The 22,776-nt window shown below is 39.1% G+C and overlaps 1 protein-coding gene across 1 annotated transcript in view; it reads left to right on the top strand.

The window, feature by feature from the left end:
* Positions 1 to 2,398: 2,398 nt before the first annotated feature.
* Positions 2,399 to 22,776, top strand: part of LOC131059717 (calcium/calmodulin-regulated receptor-like kinase 1) — a 154,122-nt gene continuing 133,744 nt past the window's right edge. The window contains exons 1-2 of the mRNA XM_057992740.2: positions 2,399 to 3,063; positions 5,643 to 6,024. Coding sequence (XP_057848723.1) covers positions 5,708 to 6,024 — 317 coding nt within the window. The 5' untranslated portion in view covers positions 2,399 to 3,063; positions 5,643 to 5,707. The remainder of the gene's footprint in view (positions 3,064 to 5,642; positions 6,025 to 22,776) is intronic.

Genomic DNA, 22,776 nt, shown 5'->3' with positions numbered 1-22,776 from the left:
TTGGTTTAAAAATTGTTTCAAAGCTATTGGTAACATTGTAGGTAAGTTTCTGGGGGTGGATGAGGGCTCTTTGGATTACTTACATACCACGTATGCATGCATTTCAGTTGAGATGGATTGCTCAATTGCCCCTCCTACTGAGATATCTTTGAAGCTTGCAAATGGGATTTGGGTGCAGTCAGTAGATTATGAGAATATCCCTTTTAGATGTAGAAGATGCTTTCAAACTGGTCATTTGGCAGCTAATTGTGCCAAGCAGAAATCAAAGGATGTGGCTTCTTGGTGGAGGGAGGCCTCTCCCCATCATTATTCTGTGGAGAAGGAAAATGGTATCATTCAGGAAGGGGATTTTGGGAAGGACAGTGGCAATAGAGCTAAGGTTAAGCCAAGCTAGGCTACGACCACGATGGTTGCTGATAAACCTGAGAAGAAAAAGTTGGGTAGGGTGGATAAGGAACCAGGAGAGTTGATGCCTGTAGTTATAAACAATGAACTTGTTAGCGTTTCTACTGAGGGAGGTAGTCATGATGTTTCACTTGGTGAAAGGTAGGGTATTATGGCCTTTTCCAGTAAATCTGTAAGGGTGCCTTAGGGTGTTATTGAGGAAGAAGAGGGATGGATAAAGGTGCTTGGGAAGAAGAACATGAGAGCAATGAAGGATGTCTCGCTTTTTCAATCAATTCGTCCCCTTGTTTCTAGTGGAATTAATGGATGATGTAGTATTTTTGACTTGTTGATGGGTCTTGGATCTTTGGTCCTTTGTAATTTCGGGAGGTGGCTCCCTATTTGTAGCCCCCACTTGGTTCGGGCCAGGATTAAAACCCTACTTATTATTAATAAAATAATTTTTATCGATAAAAAAAAGTGAACTCATCTTGATAAATAAGTACTATTATAAATAAATATTTAGAAAATAATTCTTGAAAAGTTTAAAACTAAAACTAAAATAATCTATTAAATTATTTAAAAAAATACAAAATCCAAAATAGATTTAAAATTATAATTCAAACATTTAATATAATTTGAAAAGTAATGCAAACATTTATTAATTCTTATCAATAATTACTAAAAAGGGTGAGAGAAATAATCTATTAAATTATTTACAAAAATACAAAACCCAAAATAGATTTAAAATTATAATGCAAACATTTAATATAATTTGAAAAGTAATGCAAACATTTATTAATTCTTATCACAATAGTTACTAAAAAGGGTGAGAGAAATAATCTATTAAATTATTTACAAAAAATACAAAACCAAAAATAGATTTAAAATTATTATTATTATTTTTTGCTCGGTAATCGCTTTTGACTAGAGCTTGAACCAATGAGACCACATTGTTGAGGGACCTCCTTATATCTTCGAAACCAACAATGCAGAACCGCGAGTAGGGTAGCCCAACAGAGACCGCGAACCAGTAGAGGTGAAAGACATGCGAGGGCTCGATACAGAACCGCTAGGCATGAAAGACCCGTGTGGGTCCAATAAGGTCCGTGAGCACACCTAGCCCAACAAGGGTTGAACATGGTTAGTTAGTCCACACAGAGGTGAAAGGCCTGCGAGGGCCCGATACAGAACCGCTAGGCATGAAAGACCCGCGTGGGTCCAACAAGGTGCCCAGCAAGGGTCGAGCACGATCAGTTAGTCCACGCGTCCGCTAAGATCACTTGTACATCCTCCAAGATCAGCGACCATCAATATCTCCTACCAAGGTGAGATAAAACCGATATATTAACATACCGCTTTGGTCCAGGCGAGGACTTGAACCTGGGTTTCACCACAAATAATACAACCATTTCGTCGTTAGACTTACACGTGATCCTCAATAGATTTAAAATTATTAATGCAAACATTTAATATAATTTGAAAAAAATTGCAAACATTTATTAATACTTATCACAATAGTTACTAAAAAGGGTGGGAGTTGACAAGAAGATTCTCAAAATAGAAATCAAATGTGTAAATATATGTAAAACAATTAGTCCTTTACATGATTAATAATACTAAATAGATTATCACAAGTGTAATTAAAGGTACAATAAAATCATATGAATGAAAATAAATATTAATAGATGAGAAAAAATAGATAAAAATTTGAAAAACAAAATAAAATCCTATGATTCAGAATAAATATGAATAGATTAAATAATAGATAAAAATTGTATCATCATATTAAACTATTCTCTTAAAAAATACGAGAATATACGAACTTCGTTACGGTTATAGGTATCACATGGAATTATCTGTAGTCGTTACCTCTGAAAGACTATTTTAAGAAAGATCCGTCAAACTTTCCAACATTCCTTTTTAAATTCCAATCAAAAGACTCTGCAACAGTGAAATGGCGATTTGGGAGGTTAGACCAAAGACAATAAATACAACGCGACATGTGCAAACTGCGAACATTCCTTTGGAAAGGCTGTGGGAAAGGTCTTTACACATGCTAAGAATAGGGATTAAAAAAATCAAATCACTCATGAGAACACCTGCTCCAGAAAATTCGAATATAATTACCCGCTTCAGATCGAATAAATTCATCGTATGAAATAAGAAAAAATTATAATTCTGGTTTTGTGCTTTGCGGTAAAAATGACACGCGGAGGACTTCGACAACTGGTGCTCATTATTGGTCGTCTTTCTTTTTTAAATCGTATTATACGCTGTATGGGGGACCGGCAGATTCCACAATGATTTAGAAAATCCTTAACTACTGGCTACCTGTATCGTCGAAGGATCGAATCCCACCCAGTCCAATATAAACACATTCGGTCACTTTCTCATAACCATTTTCGTCTGTCGTTTTTGTATGTTCTAAACGATGTTTGGTCATGCGTTCAAATCCGACCCGGTTTCGAAAATACCATTACGTACTTGTGAGTAAAAACGCGAATAAAGTAATTATAATTTGATGATTTCAACTTTGGTGTGGAGTTTTTTGCAGAAGAGTTCCATTTCTGTGCCATCGGTTTCTCTGCCCCATTTTTATAATGTCGTTAAATTCCCATCGGGATAAACGAGACGCCGGCTATGTATTTGCCTCACAATTTCCGACCAATTGTTAAGGTATGATGTTTCTGATCGAAATAGTAGTTTTCGACTAATTTCGTTGATGCTGCTTATGTTAAATTTGTTAAATGTTATAAGCATTTTAGAATTCAGTTAGCTACTTAGGCGGTACAGGGTTTGCAATTTCATTAAGGGTATATTATCTTTGGTGCTTAAATTGTATAGTGATTTGTGTTTGGGGCATTACAGTAGAATTAATACCAGTCACACATGAAATAAATTTGAGGAAATCTCAGGAAGGAGCTATTTGTTTTGTGAAATAATAATGAGCTCTGCAAGACGTAGTCAGTTGGACAGTGAGGAACTCTAGTGTTCAATCAGTTGGCTTTCACAGGGAAGCTCCAGGTTGAAAACCCCCAATAGTTATATTCATACGTAAAATTAAGTAATCTGTGTGCTGGATATCAATTGACGAGGTTGGGTGCCGTGTGCTTCAATGAACGAGGCCATTTGCAAGATCTTACTTGGTGAATTTGATGAAATATATACCCTTAGTTCTGGCATCTAAGCCGAAGAGTTTACTCAAGGGAACAATTTATAAACACCAAAAATAACAGGTCTAGAGGTTTAGCAGTGCACCTCTGACATTTTGTTGCAGAAATACAGGAAAGAATAACATTGAAAGAATGTACAATTTTTATTTCATAACTTAATGGGGTTGTACCTACGAAATGAATCCCGCTGTAGTGAAATGCCAGGCCGAAATCAAAAGCTTGTAAATAAGAAAGCCTTACATCGCTTACAACTCTGTGATGCATCTGCTGAGCTATGACCTAGCTATAATTGGGGGCGTCTACCAAGCAGATGGCTCAGGTTCAAATCTTGCAGGGCTTTTGTCACAAGTATGTGGTCACTGTTTGGTAATGATGCTGAAATTGTGTAGTGTGTAAACCCCACGAGGAAGTAGGATTAGATAACAACCACAATCTGGCACGACATCCAAAAACATCAACCTAGAAATATGCATGCCAAAGCCTGTTCACAAAACACTCACCCAACGTACACATGATTAGAAGGAGAAGAGACAAAGCATGGCACTTTCTGCTAAAAAATTAGGTCCTTAACGCAGCAGGCTGGAGATTTTCAACAGATGCTTGCTACTGACTCGGATAAATTACTAATTTATAGAACATTTGGAAGGCCAGAGTAATCGCTCACCAGAATACTTATTTAGCAATTTTTGGCGAAGACTCCCATTCTAGTTTTTAAACCTAATCTGGACGAAAGCCTCTGGTTAGATTCTAAATTTAAGGTGAAAGGGTTTTCTATAGTATAGCATCCTGGGTTAGTCTTAAAAACACAGCTTCCTGAACTTTGCTTTTGAAGTCGTAATAAAGCTTTCTATTTGCACTCTTACAGATCATTAATGGAAGAAGAAGTTAATGCATCTTTTAAATTATTTATGAGATCTCTAGAATGTATTTTTATCAGTCCTTTTTGTGTATTTATAAGAAAGGACCCCAGGTTTTTAAACTTTCAATAGCCATGCTTGAAATGTGGGTAGGTTTTTGTATAAGATTTTTTTTGCAGCAAGATATCCATCTTACATGCATTTCTTAAAAAGTTAAATTTGTAAGTATGATGTTGGATCTTGATTACTTTCCATTCCCAAATAGTCAACTCAAGTGGAGGAACAATGCTAAATTGAAAAGAACAAAAAACAAAAAATAGTTCAATGCACACAAGAACTGTTCAATCTTGTAGGTTGCAAAGATACATGTTTTTGACATTTGTTTGCTTTTTTACTTTTATACAATTGAGGTATTAAGGCTCTTAAAGCGTCAACAGTTGGACTTGAATTGATAAATACAGATTTTTTTTGTGTGCAATAACTTTGACGGTTCCTGCATGTTTGGGTTAACAAGATCTGTTAAAAATGAGGGTTGAATAACATTTGCCATTTTTGAGTAATAAGAGATTGAAGTTAATACATGCTCTTTGAGAGGCAATCAATTAAACAGCAACTGAGTATAATATACATAAAGTTTCTACCACCATTTAAGGGTTTTTATCTGATGCAAGAACTAAACAGTGTTTGAGTATAACATTCTCAGAAAATAGAACCTATTAAGCATGCTGTTTCTGGGCTGAATTGGGAATAATTATGGCAGAACAATCTGTAGCTGATAGAAAGGAATGATAAACAATAGAGCCTTGGAAATGTTCTCAACAATTTAGTGTGTCCTGTTGATTGAGTTTGTTATGTTGAAAAACTTAAATTGTAGTACTTGGATGTTTTTCTGATTAGACTATGGAAATGTCACAAAAAAGAAATAAAAAGATGATGGAAAAAGAAATTATAATGGTCTGAACTTGTCCGAAATGAATCATGGCAACTAAAATTGACAATTCCAGTTAATTGTTTGACCTTAAATTATTTAGCCTGTTTTAATTTGTTTTAGCTTGTTTGAAGGAAAGGAAATAGTCACTTCCATGATATATTATTAGGTATCTGAGTTAGCAATAATTGTTTGTTAGGTAATTGAACGTGCACTGAGTCCTAAGTATGTTAAATTATAAATATTGTAAATTGTGTATATTTATTGAGGTCATGTTGGCTCTTGTTCTCATTGCAGGTCAGCTGAAGATTTAAAGTTTGCATAAGTTCTATGTCTCCTGCATCCTAGGACTTATCAGGGAAATGAAATCTCAATCTAAGCAGGTGATTTTGGGAATTTCCATTGGTGTGACTGTTGGCTTGATATTAGTAGCCTGTTTCCTCCGCTGTATCATATGGCATAGAAAGCGTTCTAAAGACCAACTGAGCAGGAATATTCAAAGTGGTGTATCACTTCCCATTCGTGTTAATGGCATTGATTCAAGTACAATACTTTCAGAGTCTGTAATTGATCAGAGAGCAACTCTAGCAACCAATCAAAATGGCCATTCAACTTGGTGGGGAAAACATGAGAAAGATTTTGTTTCTTCAGCCTCTGGAATTCCAAGATACTCATACAAGTATGCTATTTTTTGTATTTTAGATTTGTACATTGTGTCTATTGATGGGCTCAATACTTTTGATTTGAATTTTTGTATGCAGCTTTTCTTTCATTAAATATTCAATATATTTACCTGATCGACTTCATACTTGAGTTGCTTTTGATTTGGATTTTTGTACATAGCTTTTTTTTCACATATTCAACGTACTTATTTGTTACCTTTTTCATCACTGATGGTATTGTATAGCTACTTGATGATGCTTAAAGATAGTGGTTGAACTTGAGGTTTTAGCTTTTTTGCTTATGAACCCTTAAATTTACTATGTGATTGAGCTACTATTGTTATAAAGAGTTGCGTGTCTTCCCTTGCAACTGATTTTTGTATCCCTGGTGTGGTATTTATCAATTATTTTATCATTACACTTACAAAGTGGCTAAATTGTGTAAAATTTATAAACCCCCTTCCCTCTTTATTCTTTGTTGCTTGTCATCCTTGTGAGAGAAAGAAATTCCTATTGTAAGCATTGCTTTCTTGTAGGATGGAAATGCTAACAGTTTAAACAAATTTGATATGTATGTAGATATTGTTGTAAATGCACGGAGCTTTTGTTTCAAATAAACAAATAGATGGTTTTAGTGTATTGTAAATTTATTTGTTGATTAAAAGAACCATCTTATAAAAAAATTGGTTAAAAAAGAGCACAAATTTGTGGCATATTTTACTATCATTTTCCTTTTTCTAGAGCATCTTTACCAGTCCATTTGATTCTAATGCCACCCATATGAATAGGCCTTTTCAATGTTCTTGCATATCTAGGTCGTCAAGATTCTTGCTTGCTTAAATTTCCTCTTATTTTCAGAAGTTTATACTGTTAAATTATTCTAGCTTTTGCTTACTGGGGCATTTCTTTCTCATAATGGTTATCATGTTTTAGTGAGGTTTAGCTTGGCCTTGAACTACCAATACTGTTAAATAATGCCACATGATGTAGATTACTAGATCAAGCGTATTTTGTTAAAATTTTAGCCAAGGTAAATTTGTTTCTTTAGTTTTATTCTTAGACAGCCCCTAAACTTGATTGTTGGACATCTATAATGACACTGAGTATTATTATAGTTTGTTGGAATTTATTTGTTTCTAGTTGATGATCTGAATCCAATCATTTCATTTGGATATCTCTTAGATCTAGACCAAATTTTATTTTCTAGGAAACTGTTTTTGTTGTAAGATTCTTATCTTCTTCAGAAGAAGTTTTTGTGCTTTTTGTGATGCACTTTGATTAGTGTCGATTTAGTTTAAATGTATGGAACATTTCATGGATTCGTTCAGCTTGTAGTAGAGTGCTACTAGTTGAATTGGCATTCATTTAGATTGTAGAAATTTTGGAAGTTTGTTCTGTCATGCAAGGGTTAGTTCTGTGAATGTACATGTGGTCCAATTTCTGCATCTATCATTGTTAAGGGGGGTCAATGATGGCCCCTTTCTTTAACTGGACCTTCTCCACTCAACTAGTAGATTTGGATGCAATGTTTACTTCATGTTTTCCTGTATACTCAGGTCTCTGGATATCTTTTTGTGACTGATAAGTATAAATCAACAAGGACATTACATTCTAAGAGATCTTGTAGCTGCTGTTTTTGCTTATCATGGTTATTCCTTATCTCCATTGTGTTTCCTACTCCTTTAGCGCTTGATTCAGGCTTCTTCTGCCATCTTTGTTTCTTAACTGTATTCATTTTGTTACTATCTCTAACAAGTTCTTGTAGATAAATGATGGATGGACCAAGAGGGCTGATTTTATAACCATAAAGTCATCGTAGAACAGACTGTTAAGTGTAGAGCTAATTACACTTTTGTTATAAGTAAAGTGGCAGGGCAATGGTTTATGCCATATTTGGAAGCAAGTGGCTCTTAATTTTACCTTTCATCTCACTGTCTTATTTGGTACTTAGCTAACTCTAATGAAATGATCATTTAATGGTAGAAAGGACATTTTTCCATGGCACATGCTTGCATTGACTTTTTTGGTCAACTTTTTTTGGTCAGAATTTATAATTGGCTAAAGATATATAGAGAGGCAGCTCACCTAAATATGGCTATTTAATGTTTTTAATTTTTTTCCTGGGTAAATAAAATCAGATTACAAAAATACAGACACTGGAATATTCTCTTCCTGGCAGCCAACAGTAGCTTCTTACTGATTGTTTTTCATATAATATTTTTATTATTTATACTAGTTTTACTAGTTTTTCTGTCAAGACTTCATTTAAAACACAATATCATCATGTCTTTTTTGGCTGCTTTTGAAAATTTTAATCCAACATGCTCATAAGATTGCTATATCATGTGTAGCTAAGCTGTGATCATTAAGGAATTCTTTGTGTGATTTTCTGCATCTCCTGCTGTATTTCTGCATGAAATTTCACAAGTTACTGATAGAATTCTATCGGGTGCTACAGGATGGGACATGGAGTGTAATCCTCAGGCGAATATGGAAGAAATGAGGAAATTAGGTATAGGATTGCCAAACTTGGCATTGAATGGCAATTTTATGGGCAATCCAATCCCCAATCTCCCTCAGATCTAAGTTAGCAAGTTTGTCTATCTTATGCTTAACAGTGTTTAATCTCTGATAAGCCTATTCAGCATGCACCATTCTCTGTTGTGTGCCCGATTGCTTTCCTTGTACAACAGTGATCATATTTTTTCTTGTGCTAGTAGCGCTAACATTGTTAAAAAAATAGGAGCAGGACCTATCTATAATAAAGGTGCATCAACCCTAGGTTTACAGCAAACAAATGGTTTGTGGTTTGGGATGGGAAGCCAGATTGCAGTCATTAGGGATGAAAATGACATCAAGTCCCTATTATGGTACTTGATACATGAAAGAAAGATGGCAGGTGGGTTACTGTAAATGCATTAGGCACTGCTGGTGTTTCAGTAGATATGACTGTTTGAAGAATAGTGTAGTATTTTGATCTTGACTTGTTGATAAATGCCATCATCCACTGTCTTTGAGTTGGGTTTGCGATTTCAGCTCCCAATCTCTTTAATATCATTTTGAGATGTCCATGTTGAGAGTGTGGGTCCTGTAGTGTTTGAACTTTGTGCTCTCTGAAGTTTTCAGATTGTACAATAATTTCTCCTTTTGCATTGTGTGTGTTTACTGCAAACACTACCAGGAGATGAAGTTCTAATGCCATGGATGCAATCTACTGAGATTGTATTGTATAATTTTCCTTTAGATGAAGAAATCTGATTCCAGTTTAACGTTTTCTCAAATTTCTACTATTGCATTGTATGTTTTTCCTGCAAACACTACTAGGAGATGAAGTTCTAATGCCATGGATGCAATTGAGTGAGGTTGTATCATATAATGTTCTTTTAAATGAAGAAATCTGATTCCTGCATGTTTAACATTCTCCCTTGTATAGGTGTTTGCCTTGATTTGTCAAAAAGTTGTAACTTGGTTCTTGTGTTGCCTGACATGCTGGAACTTAATTGAAGATAATAGTAGAGTCTAAGTTGTGACATCAGCTACCACGTCATATTCTTCCATGTACTGTAGGCACACTGTATGCTTAATAAGCAGATTAACAGTCAAAGGTGGATCTCCCTCAGAAATTAGATGGTTTTACCTGTCATAATGCCAATCATAATCAATAGAGCTTCAATCTCTTTCCATGTTATTGGTGGATTTATGAAGACAGAGCGTAAACAGTCATGTTATTATCATTACTGTTCAATATCAGTCCTCATCCACCTCCTAGACCTGGATTTCCTTTCGCTGGCATGCCAAAATTAAGTTCAAAATAAAGTTAAGGTATCATATCTCATGATCCCCATGGATTGACAGAAAAAGAGTGCTTGTGATAGAAATATGAGAACTCTATAATTTTTGAGTGGTACATTTTATTTGTATTAGAAGATGACAAACTTTGCTAGAACTATTTGCTGTAGTTGTCAGATAAGGATCAAGCAACACTGTAAATAATCCAGCATGTTGAGACTTGATGAGGACCCATGGATCCAAGTCTGATTCAGGCACAGTGAGTCTGCAGCCTTGACTCACAGACTCAGCTGAGTTTAATGGCCTCAACTTATGAGTCTTGGTGGACTTGCGAGTTTCAGCTGAGGTTGTGAAAAAAGCAGAAAATCAATTTGAAATTAAATTTAGAAAAAAAAATCATTAAAAACATTTGTTCTTATGTTATACATTTTAATTGCTGGATTTTGCTGAGTTTTTCCACCAATTCTGACTCTGATTCCAAATCACAAAATAGCTTGACGAGTTCGAGTTTCAACACTATGATACTAAGTTGCCAGTCCCGGTTCGCGGGTTCGGCAAAATTTTTTTTTGGGTTCTGGGTTCGTTAGTACAAAAACATATAAAAGTATAAAATATATACATATATGCAGCAGTAGTTAAGTTCAAAATACACCTCTATGCTAAAAGTCAAATAACATAGCAAAATACACCATCATATATTAAAGTTTTAGTTCAAATAACATAGCAAAACAGTAAATACACCACCATATTAATGTTTTAGCTCAAAAATAATAATGTCAGGCTACAACAATCAGCCATCACTAATCAAATATCGTACGGGTCATCAAAAATATCATCATCATCTTCCATATGCTGTGGTAGATTAGAAGAAACACAAATAGTGCCACTGGGAGTGGCATTGGCACTGGCAGTAGCATTGGCAGCGGTACTAGCATAGCCAATCTCATGATTAGTAGGTAGCTCATGGTCATCAATGTCATCAAGTCCAAGTGCATTTACCTTTTTAGTTTTTTAAGTCATCAAACTCGGCATGTTTTGGATCAATATCCATTGCTTTTACCTTTTTAGTTTTTTAAGTCATCAAATTAGGGTTGGGAGGGTTGAATATGCTTTTTTGGCATTAAAAAACGATTTAAAAAAGTCCAAATTTTTCACTTTAGCACCGAATTCTTCTTGGGTTCTGCAAAATCCTCCAAAATTCTTCCCAAGTTCTTCTGGGTTCGGTAGGGAAGAACCCACAGGGCATTTGCAGAACCCTATCCGGACCCAAGGAGGACCGACCCAGGACTAGGACCCGGGGGGAACCGGCCCAGGACCTAGGGGTTAGAGGCAAGGAACCTGATAACTTAGCTATGATATGATCTGATTGACATTCCCGGCCTTGAGTGGAAAATTTCTGCTTTATTTGTTTGGCTCTCTCTAAAATAGGTGTTTCTTCTATAAGGATTAAAGACTAATTGTTTGTTTTTGTGTGTTCTATATTAAGAGCTAGGGTCACAATCTTTTTGAGTATTGAGCTTAGTTGCAGCTACACATCCGTTTATGTGTGATTTTGTAATTTCCCTGGCAGGAGTGTTAGCCGTATTTCACCATTTAAAAAAAAATCAACACAAATCCAAGTTCTTTATGACCACCAAGATCCCGATGTGGGCAGGGTGAGAGCATGTGAACTTCAGTGTGTGGGCATAAGCAATTAATTATGAACTCACTATTGACAAGCGGTCCAATTACAATCAATATCAGATTGTCAGATAGTATGCAAATGATCAAAGCCAAACTGATTGATTACAAATTATGAATCCAATCAATGCATTGAGAGACAATAAGTGGACTTGGATCAACGTCAAGTTGGCAGATAATGAAAGGCAACTCTTGGTGGCTAGGCCATCTAATGTTATGTCAATGCAAGTGTAAGAGATGAAATGAATTTGGCAATAGACCTTCCAAATTATTAAAATGATTTTAATACTATTGGTGATAACTGCTCATTATTTATTATGAAATATTTAAGCAAGATGACTGAATTTTCATCAGATAAGTCTCAGACTATATTAGCAACAATCTCCTTGAAATCATAAATATCATTAATGTCATCAATTGCAATAGCAAGGATTCTACAACAATTTCTTTTAACAAATGTCATACCATCAATTGAAGTTGTCCGGTTTGTCAAGGATGGATTGGAAATAAAGTTTTTTTTTAAAAACAACAGTATAGGCAAATAATGGTGGTGATTTTTTTTTTGGGGTGTTTTTTGGTAATTGGCTTCCACTTCGAGAATTTATTAATGACAACTGTATGGGATGGAATAGTGGTGTTTGCCACATACGGGTAAACGATTAAATGCAGAAAGTAAATGCATAGAACATAACTGATATATATTAAAGAACCAGTTTCTGTATTCATTCAACAGTCCATGTACATCCAGTGCTTATAACATTACATCAGACACGACTATCATGATGATACTAAGAAGGAACGGTATGCAATATATAATACCCGAAGGGGTGCGACCAACCGCTGCGTCCAACTGCCCTTCGGGACGATTAACTAACTGACTGCCGTAACTCACTGTTACCGACGACAACATAAACATAATATGACAACATAACATAATGATTATTCCCGAAAACATCATCCCCCCCAAGAAAAGAAGTCGTCTTCGGACGACTTAATACAAAATAGAGATGACATTAAACAAAACCAAGGTAGAGAACTGCAGGAACTGCGAACGCTAGTCGAGCGTGGAACTCATACACCTGCTGTGTCCTCACCTGAAAACCCTTTGCTGCTACCATCCGATGCTCAGGTATGGATTTCACCATTAGTGCTTCCTTTGACATCACAGTCCTCCTGTGCCTAAACCAAGCTTGTTTGCAAAACACGCTTTTCAGTCTCAGCGTCCACCAACTGCTACTCAAATGATACTGTCTCCCTAGCCAATTTGTCCTCGATAGCCACCCGCACTGCCCTCTTGGCATCCGACTCCTGGGTACGCTAAGCTAAGTCTCACGCTACTATTGCCTCCAACCTGGTGGTCAGCTCCTCCCGAGCCCTCTGTGCATCCACCAAGGCAACCTCTCGTCTAGCCGAGACATACTCCGAGTTCCTCAAAGTGTACCATTCATGCCTGGAAGTGGCCACAACCTGCTGGCTCAAAGGCTAGGAGGCACCTCAAATCCTCCATCACACTCCCCAAAGGCTAATAACTGAATTGAATAACTCCCTAGTGCTGTATGACTTCGCAATGCTTTCCCTTAGACTCTGTTTGTACCTCCAAATCCGTCTCCCTCTACGGCTTATGGCTTCCCCGCCAATGCTTAGCTTCAGGCTTCTTTCTCACAGTATGAGACAACCCAACACTTACCGTGCCTTCTCTGATGCCCTTCGCCCAACTCAAAAAGTGTATTGTAGCTCAAAAATAAACTGGGGGTCTGGGGGCAGTGCCCCCAACAGGGTCTGGGGCAGCGCCCCAGTGGGGTCGAGGGGCATCGCCCCTCGCGGGGTCCGGGGGCAGCGCCCCAGGTGCGCTCACCAATTTACAACCCTCTGAACCACATGAAAGTCCATTGCGCACATCATTTCTGTGATATTTGAAGATGTCAAAACCCTTCTTCTCCACTCTAATATTTTCAGCGTCCTGACTCCAAATGTCATCGAATGATTTTTCAATCTGGTCTTTTTTTTTGTTTTCCCACTGTAATGTCCCCGATGGCACCCCGACCATACAACCTCCCCGTACGGCCAACAACAACACTGACACCTCCAATCGTACGGGATCACCCCATATGGAATACATGGCCAGCCGTCTACCATACACACCGTACGGGCCTCCTTCTGCACGCCGAACGCTTAACTACCTCCTGGATGGCTGTGGATGGCTGCGTATGCCTTCCCTGTGCTTGCGCGCTGCGTTGTTGGGCAGAGTGCGTGTTTGTGTGTTTGTGCGTTCGAGCGGGGGCTGCTGTGTGTGCGCGTGTTTATGTCTTCGACTGTGCTTTATGCCTTGCGCGGCGGTATCCACCACACGGTGGTCCACCGTCTGTGTTGCCACCGCACGGTGGTCCACCGTCGTTCCCTCTTTTTAAATTTTTTTTTTTCTTTTTTGCCGTACGAATCGTACGGTTTTTTTTTGGGTAAGTGTCTAGATTCGGCTCGGGTTTTGTGCCTCTGGGATCGCCCTTTCTCGGTTTGCCTCGCCCGAGAGTCTCCCGCTTTGGTCTCGTGCCTCTCGAGTCACCTGCCCGGCCTCTCAGGGCCCCTTCCATCCTATTGAGTTCCCCTCCGGACTCTCGGGTGTCCTTTCGGCCTCTCGGGTCCCCTGCGCGCTTCTTGTGGTAGGGTTTCAATTTGGACCCGTTGGTGGCAAGTCTATTTTCAATGGCCATCCGAAGACTTGGAACCACAATTTCTACAGGGACCATGGTCTCCTTCCCGTACATAAGAAGAAGAAGAATAATAAAGATTTTGAAGGCTGCGGCCTTCCACATAGGGTTCCAATCGTTGCCGACACAAATGATCTTGGGATTATCTACGTCACTGAGGTTTGGGGCGTCTCCCTTCCAATATTCTCTGTATTTTGGCAGGTAGACCTCCTCTGTTACTTGCTCTGGTTCTTCTACTTCGAGCCTGTAGCTCTAGAACATTTCGTAATCCTCCATTTGCCAGTGGAAGAGCCCGTTCAATGACCCCGTCTCATCCTCGGAGCACTCTCCTAGTTTGAGGATCCCTTCGTCGTTGGGCTCCCTGCAGCCCCGTCCTTCTTTCCTCAGGTCGCCTTCTCCTTCACCCTTTGATTTCGAAGATGATGCCAGTTCCACACTAACAAACTATGTCCCGAGGTCTATGATAAACTTCCTTCCTCCATTCTCCATAGACAGAGTGTTCTTCTTCCAGTTGTGGGTGGCCTTGGTTGCCACTAGCCACCCTCTCCCTAACATCGCATCGTACCCTTTTTTCTTTAGTGGGATTACCACGAAGTCCAGTATGAAGGGTTGCGCCCCGATGGTAACTTGTTGGCCCATCAGTGTCCCGATGGGTTTGATTCCATGTTGATCTGCTCCAAGCAAATTGAATGTAGATGGCCACAGCGTCGGCTTCCCCAGCTTCTGCCAGGTTTTTGCTGGAAGAACATTCACTCCTCATCCATCATCGACGATGGTATCAGTTAGAACGGTGCCAAGGATACCCATCTTCACAATGGCTGGGTTCCTTCCAGTGTTAACTGCCAACATCATGGGGTCTATTGTAGACCCCCCAGGAACATCTATGTGGTGGTTGGTATTGGTGCGTGGTTGGGAGAGATTATTCAGCAACGCCGTTCGTAATTGAGGCATCGTCTGGAGGAGGTCGTGTACCTTCACAGGCTCCTCCAGTTTTAATTTTAAAATTTGATTTAGTATAGCATCCTCCGCCTTTGGTCAGTTGGAAGTACCCACCGTACCCTTCGCCTTCACCCTTTCTCGTATCTCTTTCTCAATTTCTTCCCGTGCTTCCCATACCCTTCGTTTCTCTGTCTCTAGGTCTGGGCACATTGCATGTCTGGCTTGGGCGCGGGTTACGACCAGCAGTTCCTCTTCTTTGGTTTCCTCGATATAGAGCAAGTTGATGCCGGACTTCGGGCAGGTGGCATCTTCGTGGTCTCCCGGTCCGCACCATTTGCACAAATATTGTGTGGCCTCTCCCTTCGGGCAGTCTCGGGCGAAGTGCCTCCACTGGTTGCACGCTTTGCATCGTACCATCGGTCGGCATTTGGAGTTGTATTGGATCCGGCTCCTTGCATTGTTATTGTTGTTTCGTCCTCCCCATCGGTTATCTCGGTAGCCTCCCGATGTTGCATTGTTGTTCGCCTGGGAGCTGCTGGTACCGCCCGATGTAGTTGGTTGTTCCCGCGTAAGCAATACTTGTTGGTTCTGTGTTTTCATGTTTTAGGGGCATTCCCTGGTGGGATGCCCCATCAACTGGCATATATCACAATAGGCCTTCTTTTGGTAGGAGCCTTTTGTATGGCCGTCCGTCTTACATTCCGTGCACCAAAGCTCCCTTTCGTCGGTCTTGCTCGGACCTCCCTTCATAACCTTCAGCTCTTTCATCATCCTCAGCATGTCCTTCTGTAGGGCTTGCACGTTTTTGCCGGACTCGCCATCATTGTTGCTTCCCTCGGAAGAGTCATCATCCTCGGATGAGCTATCCTTCTTTTTCTTCTTGGATGTCTTGGTCTCGCTCTCGAGATCCATCGCTCTATTATATGCATCTTCGTACGAGGTTGGTGGAACAATTTTCATCTTCTTCCGGATGGAGTGTTTCAGTCCCTCCACGAACCATCTCTTTTTCAACCCATCTGCTGGTTGACTCTCCATTTTCCCCAACAGTTCCTTGAGCCGCCGACTATAGGCTCGAACCGTCTCATTCTTGTTCTGCTTTGTGCCATAGATTTCGGCGACTACTTCATTGTCGTCTCTGAGGAGGCAAAACTCTATCCCGAACTCCTTCTTCAGGTCGGGCCATGTGCCGACTTTGGTCTTATCCGTATCGGAGTACCAGTTGATGGCCACTCCTTTTAAGGTTGCTGGAAATTGTGTTACCCATTCGTCCTGGTCGGTAACACCGTTCGTTGACCATATGGTTTCGCAAGTGCGGCAATGGCGGATGGGATCTTCCTTCTCGTCGCCGTTGAACTTCGGCAGCTTCTGCTTACTTGCCATCCCACCGCTGGGTCTCGCTCCTCTGGTGCCTTGTGTGCTTGTACCTGATGATCCTCCGCCTCCGCCTCCACCTCCTGCACCTGACCCTCCACTTGTGGGTCCTTCGGAGAAGGTTGTTGACCCCGAACCGAACAAATTGCCTCCCGTACGGTACCCTTGTGCTCCCTTGGCACCGTTGGCCGTACTGTCACCTTCGGTCCTCTCCCTCTGGTTGTCCTCCAAAATGGACAAGTTCTTTAGTAGGTCTCTGGTAACGTCGATTAGGTTTAGACTTCGCCTTGTTTGTTCCACCAACTCTTCGCGACTTCTTACCCTACGGTGGTATTCTGGCGAACTGTAGAGTTCTCCTTCGACACCCTCCGTGACTCCTAGGTTCCCTTCGGGCAACCCTACGACAGCCCTACGACAGTGTAGAGAGTGTAATTCTCTCCGTCTATCTCTGCCTCCGCAACCTCCGTGACACCTCGTGGGTTCCCTTCGAGCAACCCCTCGGCCGGTCGTCCCTCGGCAAGCTGCCTTAGCCTACGCCTTCGTTCTATTTGCTGTTTGAGATTCAACGCTCTTTGTGCCACTTCCCATTCGTCACTTTGTATTTTTTTATTTTTGTTCTTATTTAGTATATTTGGAATAAATCACTTCCGTACATAGCAAGCACACACCATGTACACAAAAAAAACTTTTTTTTTATAATTATTTTGCCTTTCGGCCATGATTTATATCAACAGTGTGCTGAGATTATTACAGGGTTCAATTTCCCCTTCGCCTCTTGCCATCGCGCGGCGTCGACCTCTAGGTTAATCTCACCGACGGGTAGGCCCATCATGTCCGTACGCCATCCGCTCCTTCCTTTCCCGAGTATGTCTAGGCAACGGCGCCAAATGTTTGCCACATACGGGTAAACGATTAAATGCAGAAAGTAAATGCACAAAACATAATTGATACATATTAAAGAACCAGTTTCTGTATTCATTCAACAATCCATGTACATCTAGTGCTTATAACATTACATTAGACACGACTATCATGATGATACTAAGAAGGAACGGTATGCAATATATAATACCCGAAGGGGTCCGACCAACCGTCGCGTCCAACCTAGTCAACCCCCCCAAAAGCTCAAATTTTTTCTGTTGCCAAACCTTGTCACACCTTATATAAGAATAGAGTTTCTAGGCTTTCTGAGGACAATCATGAGGTCCATTTCACTCCAGAAAACACACAACTATATATTTCCCTAGATCATAACAAAGAACCATGGAGACATACCATTACATGAATGTATGCATTTGAAAGACCCTTCTTACACTTTACAAATATACTCCATTTTCAGATTAGATTAGCAATGTTTGGTGTCCTAGAATGCTTGGGCATTCCCAAACCAGAAAATGGGTTACTCTGACCAACCATCTAGAAAGAATATACATACATACATACATACATATACATTTGTATACATTTAAAAAGAATCTTATATATACATATATATGTGGTAATATGTATACATATGTACATAAGTACAGGCATTCCTAAACCAGAAAATGGGTTACTCTGACCAACCTTCTAGAAAGAATATATATACATACATTCTCCAATAGTTCTTGTTGAAAAACCTTATAGAGGTCAATAGCTTTGCCTTCAACCGCCATTTGATATGCTGCATGGATAGAAGTTGTGGTTAAGTCTTTTCGATTGGTGTAGTAAACTTTGTATGCTATGCCCATGGTGGCATGCTTCATTGTAGGGTTTGTAATTTTTGTGATGTCCAAGCTCCACCTGTTGTGGGTAGCCTCAACAAGCTTAGTTGCTTTTGCATTTTTTATTATTTTCTTTGGCGGTACCTCCTCTTGCGCATATAGGCTTGTGACTACTTGGATAGCCTCATTTGTTATCTTGTATGGCTAGTCTGAATACAGGTATTTGTCATTGATTTAACTTAGAATAATCCAAATCTACCCCTCTTCTTGTGTGAAATCCGGAAGCACCCTCCATACATCCAACCATTTCTCTGCTATGCAATTGTACAGTGGTATATAGTTTTGTGTTCTAGGTTGTAGTAGAGTGATCCTTAGAGCTTCAAATTTTGTTTGATCTATTTCTAACTATTGGTGTTGGAAATGAGCCACACCTGAACCGACGATGGACTGGTCCAAGAGGGTCCAGTAGCTCAGTAGTAGAGCACTCTAGCAGTTTATGGAAGGTCCTAGGTTTGAGTCCTAGCTGGTCCATGTCTCAATATGGTATTAGAGCTAGGTCCAGGCTAGGAGCCGCAAGCACACGAGAGGTGTGGCTTAAGGGGGGGTGTTGGTGTTGGAAATAAGCCACACCCAGACTGACAATGGACTTGTCCAAGAGGGGCCAATAGCTCAGTGGTAGAGCACTCCAGCAACATATGGAAGGTCCTAGGTTCGAGTCCTAGCTGGTCCATGTCTCAACACTAACAATGGCACATGTATATACTTTCAGATGTCTTTTGTGTAAATGACATTTGTGGGCACTTTAGAAAATGCTCTAGTTGGTTCTGTCTCTATAGCTTTGTAGGGAAATTTCTTTTATTTAGGTTGGTGCTTCTGGGAAATATTAGCCAGGATTGGAGCTATCGTTGCTATGTGAGAGCTAGGAAATACGAGGTTTTCAAAATGTGAGTATAGCAGAGCATGGGACTAGCAAGCGTGGACAAGAAAGTAAAGTAGTTTGTTTATGATCCATGCCAGTTGTACTTATAGAAGTGGAGTTAGGGGAGTGTATTAAATGCTATAGCCATTTTTCCACCTTCTCGCATTTTTCTACCCATTAACTTTTCTATGGCTCCTATTCCAATGAGTGAAATTTAAAAATTCTATTATACAATTATTGTACAACTATGAAATGTTATCACTGGGCACTATCTTAGAGCGTTATCACAATTTATTTTCCTGATGCCCAGTTTGATATCTTTAGGGTTAGGTTGAGGAAAGAGGTGTTCAAAGTCGGACCCAACTGTCATTGACAACTTCGTTGGGAAGTAGTTAGTATGCATTGTATGGAGTGAGTTTTGCTAGAATCCATTTTGTATTATTCCCTCATTTTGTTTTGATGTAGTTTCATTGTGTATATACCTAGTGTATTTTCCTTGTGAGCATACTACCTGAGTGTACAAGGACATCTTGTGCGGAATTGATTTGTTTGTTTAGATCTTGTAGAAGATTGTATTATAGAATTTTTCGCTAGCTTTGACTTCTTGTAATAGCATCCTTTTCTTTGTGGTGATGTGTAGAGGATTCTTATATTGTTTCTGTATCATGAATGCTCTTCGGAACCCATGTACCTTTCGAGAAGTTAGTTCTTGTTTGTCTTGCACCCATCCACCTAATACTTTATCATTGTTTGTACTAGTATTATCATTGTCTAGCTTCTCCTGTATTGTTTGGATCTTCTTTTTCATTTGCAGTAAGTAATTTAGAAATTGAGTATATCAACCTAGAATTGTCTTCATCTTTAACTTGGGCAACTTCCTCCACATAACCTTTGTCCTCATCATCAACTAGAGGGATGTGTATCACCCCATTTTCATTCGCAAATGATTTTTTTTTTCTTAAATCTATAATGCCATTGGCATTTACAAGTCTTTTTAGGCCCAATAGTGCACTGAATGTATTAAATGGTTCTTTCATTTCTACTACTTTGAATTCTACTAGTTGTTTCAAGCTTTGTATATTTACTTCTACATTCTTTCATGCTCCTAATGTTTCCATTCCATACCCATCTGCTAGACATATATTAAATGGATTTTTCACCAACTGAGGTCATCCTATTCTCTTCCAAATGGTTGCCAATATAATGTTTATATCTGCACCCAGATCCACCATTACACGCTTTACCTTGAAATTGTTTAGCTGTGTAGTGAGTAATAGAGGTCCATTCTTCTAGTTTGGTTCTTTTGTTATGTTATTGATTTGTGGTTGCTTTTGTTTATTCCAATATTTGCCTAGTTGGTTTAGTTCTACCAACAAATATTTTGCTGAGTTAAAGAGGCTAATCTTTTAAGCATGAGTACCTCTTCTTCTGAGTAACGAGCTATATCTTCATTTTGGTGCTGTATTATATGTTGTTTAGCATTCTCTACCACCCTATCATGCTATTGCTTTGTAGGTCGGAAGTAACATTATTCATCTTCTTCTGGTCCAAATTCTTTACTTATTTCTTCAATTATCTTCTTATTTCTCCTAGTATTTGTCCCTTGCTTAGTATCATAGTTTTATTCTTCTGGTTACTTGACTTTTCATTTTTCAAATTTCTTATCTGTTGTTGATATTCTTCTTTGGAATGTTCCCAATTAGATGTGTTTGAAACTTTGATGACTAATTGTCCGTTCTCTGACATCCTCTAACACCTTGCAAACTGATTCGCCTAATAACCCTTGCTCCGTTATTCACTTGAAGGTCATCACTTCTTGATTGTGGTGGGGCATTTTGGAAATACTACTATGCCCTCTCGCAATTATATAGATCATGATTTTCATTGCCGCAAAATACACAACTTTTGTTCTTGTCGAATCAACATTCTGTGGCAAAGTGGCCAATTTTACCGCATTTGTAGCAAGTGGTTTCATCTCTCCTGCGGTTGCCCCTTTCATGTCCTCTTCCTCTATAGTTAAACTGTCTATTGTCTTCTTGATAGTTGTGTGGAGGGATGTTTTGTAGTGCGTAGCATTCTCATTGTTCCTCCATGGGGCTTTTTGGTATCCTCCATCATTTGCACACAAGGGCTGCTTCGCAAGTTCTTTAACATAGGTCATATTCCTATCTATCTCGCTATCACATCCATGGTGTAGTGGACATCTAGGGTTTGGGTGGTCTTCTGCATTTCTAAGATGGAATGCATTAGATGGACAATTTTCAGTTGCATGACTATCCCATTCTCCACATATTCCACATTATAACGAATTTAGTTTGGCCAGTGCTATTCCCATTCTCTCCTTGTGCCTTTGGGCACTCATTTCCTAGATATCCTTCATTTGAACAGTAAGAGAATCAAACCTCTTGTTTGGGCTTCTTAACCTCTTCTCTCAACATAATGTCTTGGTGCAAAGTTAATTGCTTAATAGCTAGTTGTAATTTCTCTATGGCTTTTTTTTTTCCTCTATCTACTTTTCTCCTTTGTTGTTCCTTAATGCGGTAAGCCATAGTTACCACATCCACATATGTATCGAATATCTTTCCATCCAGAGCTTCTGTAATATCTTTTTGTAGTTTGGAATTAAACTATTCCATCTTTTTTTGTTTCAGTTAATGGTTCTTCCGACTTCTAGGATACCTCCTTAAACTTTTTACCATATTCTTTCATAGACTCGCCATTCTTCTATACTAGATCCCTCATCTTGCTCACACTCTCAGTTGGGATGTCTGAATTGTCAATGTTGGCTGAGAAATATTTCTTCACCTCCTCCCAATTTTTTTATCATGTTTGGATATGTTTTCTTATACCAATCTAAGGTGTCTTTCCTCTTGGATGCCACAAAATCTAGCTGTTTGATTTTATCTTCTTCAATGTCCTTCCTCTACCAAAGTGACTTCAAGAAGATGTACTTTGCTGCTTCTGTAGTATCCTTGTTGAATACAAAAAACTTGATTGATAAGTCCATTTTAGGCTTCTCCTTCTCTGATTTGGGCTTGCAGAGTGGTAGAGTATCTGTCTTCTCCATTTTCACACTTGTTATTATAGTGGGCTTATGTTGTCTGCCCTTATCCCTTGCTAATTTTATTTCAAACTATTCTTTTCCTAAAGACTCTCCCCAGTCTATTGTCTTGTCTTCTTGCTTATTCCTTTCTTCTTTATTCTTTATCTCTTCAACTGATATCCTCCTAGTTTTATATGGCACAGGGGATGGGTCCTGGTCTGGGGGTTGTGACTCTTCGTAGCACCTTTTCATTTTCTTATTTTTTAATGACATTTGATTAGTTAACAAAAATAATTCTTCTCCTAAGTTAAATGTGGCTTTGTTTGCTTTTTCTATTTCTTCTCTCCTTAACTTCTTTATGCTTTTGTTAATTAATTCTTCTAAATATTCTTCTTGAATGGACATAATTTTTTTTAGAGTTTTTATGAATTCAAGGAATCTATCATCTAATTTTATTGTTATGTTTGATAGATTTGGCCCGATTGTTGGAGTTTTGGAGAGTTGCGGTAGGGCTAGAGCCTCCATGCTACGACAATCTCCTACAAACAACTTTTAAGATCTTTCATATTCTTCGATGCTCTTCTCCAAATTTGTTAGCAGTTGTCTTTCTCTTTCCAAAT

Source organism: Cryptomeria japonica, chromosome 3 (genome assembly GCF_030272615.1).
Source record: "Cryptomeria japonica chromosome 3, Sugi_1.0, whole genome shotgun sequence".
NCBI lineage: Eukaryota > Viridiplantae > Streptophyta > Pinopsida > Cupressales > Cupressaceae > Cryptomeria > Cryptomeria japonica.
Note: the sequence above shows the minus strand (reverse complement) of the source record. Positions and strands in the feature narration are given on the sequence as shown.